General features: G+C 34.7%; 1 protein-coding gene across 1 annotated transcript; it reads right to left on the bottom strand.

The window, feature by feature from the left end:
• Positions 1–167: 167 nt before the first annotated feature.
• On the bottom strand, positions 168–725 carry LOC133310084 (ethylene-responsive transcription factor ERF098-like). The gene has a single exon (XM_061510972.1). It carries the CDS (start codon positions 723–725, stop codon positions 168–170), a length of 558 nt encoding a protein of 185 aa, XP_061366956.1.
• Positions 726–1,106: the final 381 nt, after the last annotated feature.

The raw sequence follows: 1,106 nt of genomic DNA, 5'->3' as shown, positions 1-1,106 counted from the left end.
ACATCAAAGGCGAAAACTAGAAAAACGAGTAACAATATAAATTAGTCTAGAGAAAGAACTCGGGTTCAACTAGAGAAGAGCGTCACCGATTTGATGCAGTTCTTTGGTCAGCAAATTCCATAAACTCTATAGTCTGTACAGGTTGACAGCATCATGATTCTCAAATACTATGACGAGTCTCTATCACTTGAATTCGTTGACAACATTAGCTGAAAGTCTGAAACCAACAACAAAAAAATTGCAAGAAAATTGAGTAGAGCATTATGGCCTCTCATGGAAAATGCAGCTTGGTCATAAGCTAAAGCAGCAGACTCAGCACTATCAAAGGTTCCAAGCCAAACCCTTGTGCCATTCCTCGTTGTATCTCTAATCTCTGCTGCAAATTTTCCCCATGGCCTTTTCCTTACACCTATATACGACATTTTCTCAGTGTGCTCTTGTTTACCTTCAGACTTAACCACCAATTGCTTTCGCTCGTTGTGGTTTCCTTTGATTGGTGACTGTGAATCCATGGAGAAGTCAACCATATCGAAGGAAAGAGAATCATAGATAGAGTCACGAACACCATTGCTTGAACATGATTCGAACAAAATGTCAGAAGGCTCCTGCAAAATCTCACAATCTTGGTTCTGAAAGAAAGGGGAAGACATTTTTGGGCATATGCTTTCTGTGGCCTCTTCATCTTCCACTCTTTGCCTTAATTTATTGGCCTCAAACGCTGACATAGGTTCTTATTTAAATATGAATTTGGGTTGTTCTAAGGTGGATCTTATTCGAAGCCTTCTCTATAATTTGGGTTGTGTTGAATAGAATAAATCGCTGACTTGAAGTTTCATATTTGATAGTTGAGTAATGTTATATTGACAAATTTTTTATTTTTTTTTTATAAACTTACAAATTATATCATGTTTGACTGGTAATACTTTACTCAAGAATATCTTATTGATTAGACACAGTATAGTTTGTAGGAGTTTATAAACAAAAAATATGTAAATATAATCTTCCCTTAATACTTATAAAAATTAGTGGTATGTACGAAGTATATAAATTTTGTTTTATTCAAAGAATTTTGTTTTCAGAAACTGTCTTATTGAAGAAAAATACAT

Source organism: Gastrolobium bilobum, unplaced genomic scaffold (assembly GCF_033153095.1).
Source record: "Gastrolobium bilobum isolate Gb01-03AN ecotype WA unplaced genomic scaffold, APGP_CSIRO_Gbil_v1 utg20487, whole genome shotgun sequence".
Taxonomy (NCBI): domain Eukaryota; kingdom Viridiplantae; phylum Streptophyta; class Magnoliopsida; order Fabales; family Fabaceae; genus Gastrolobium; species Gastrolobium bilobum.
Note: the sequence above shows the minus strand (reverse complement) of the source record. Positions and strands in the feature narration are given on the sequence as shown.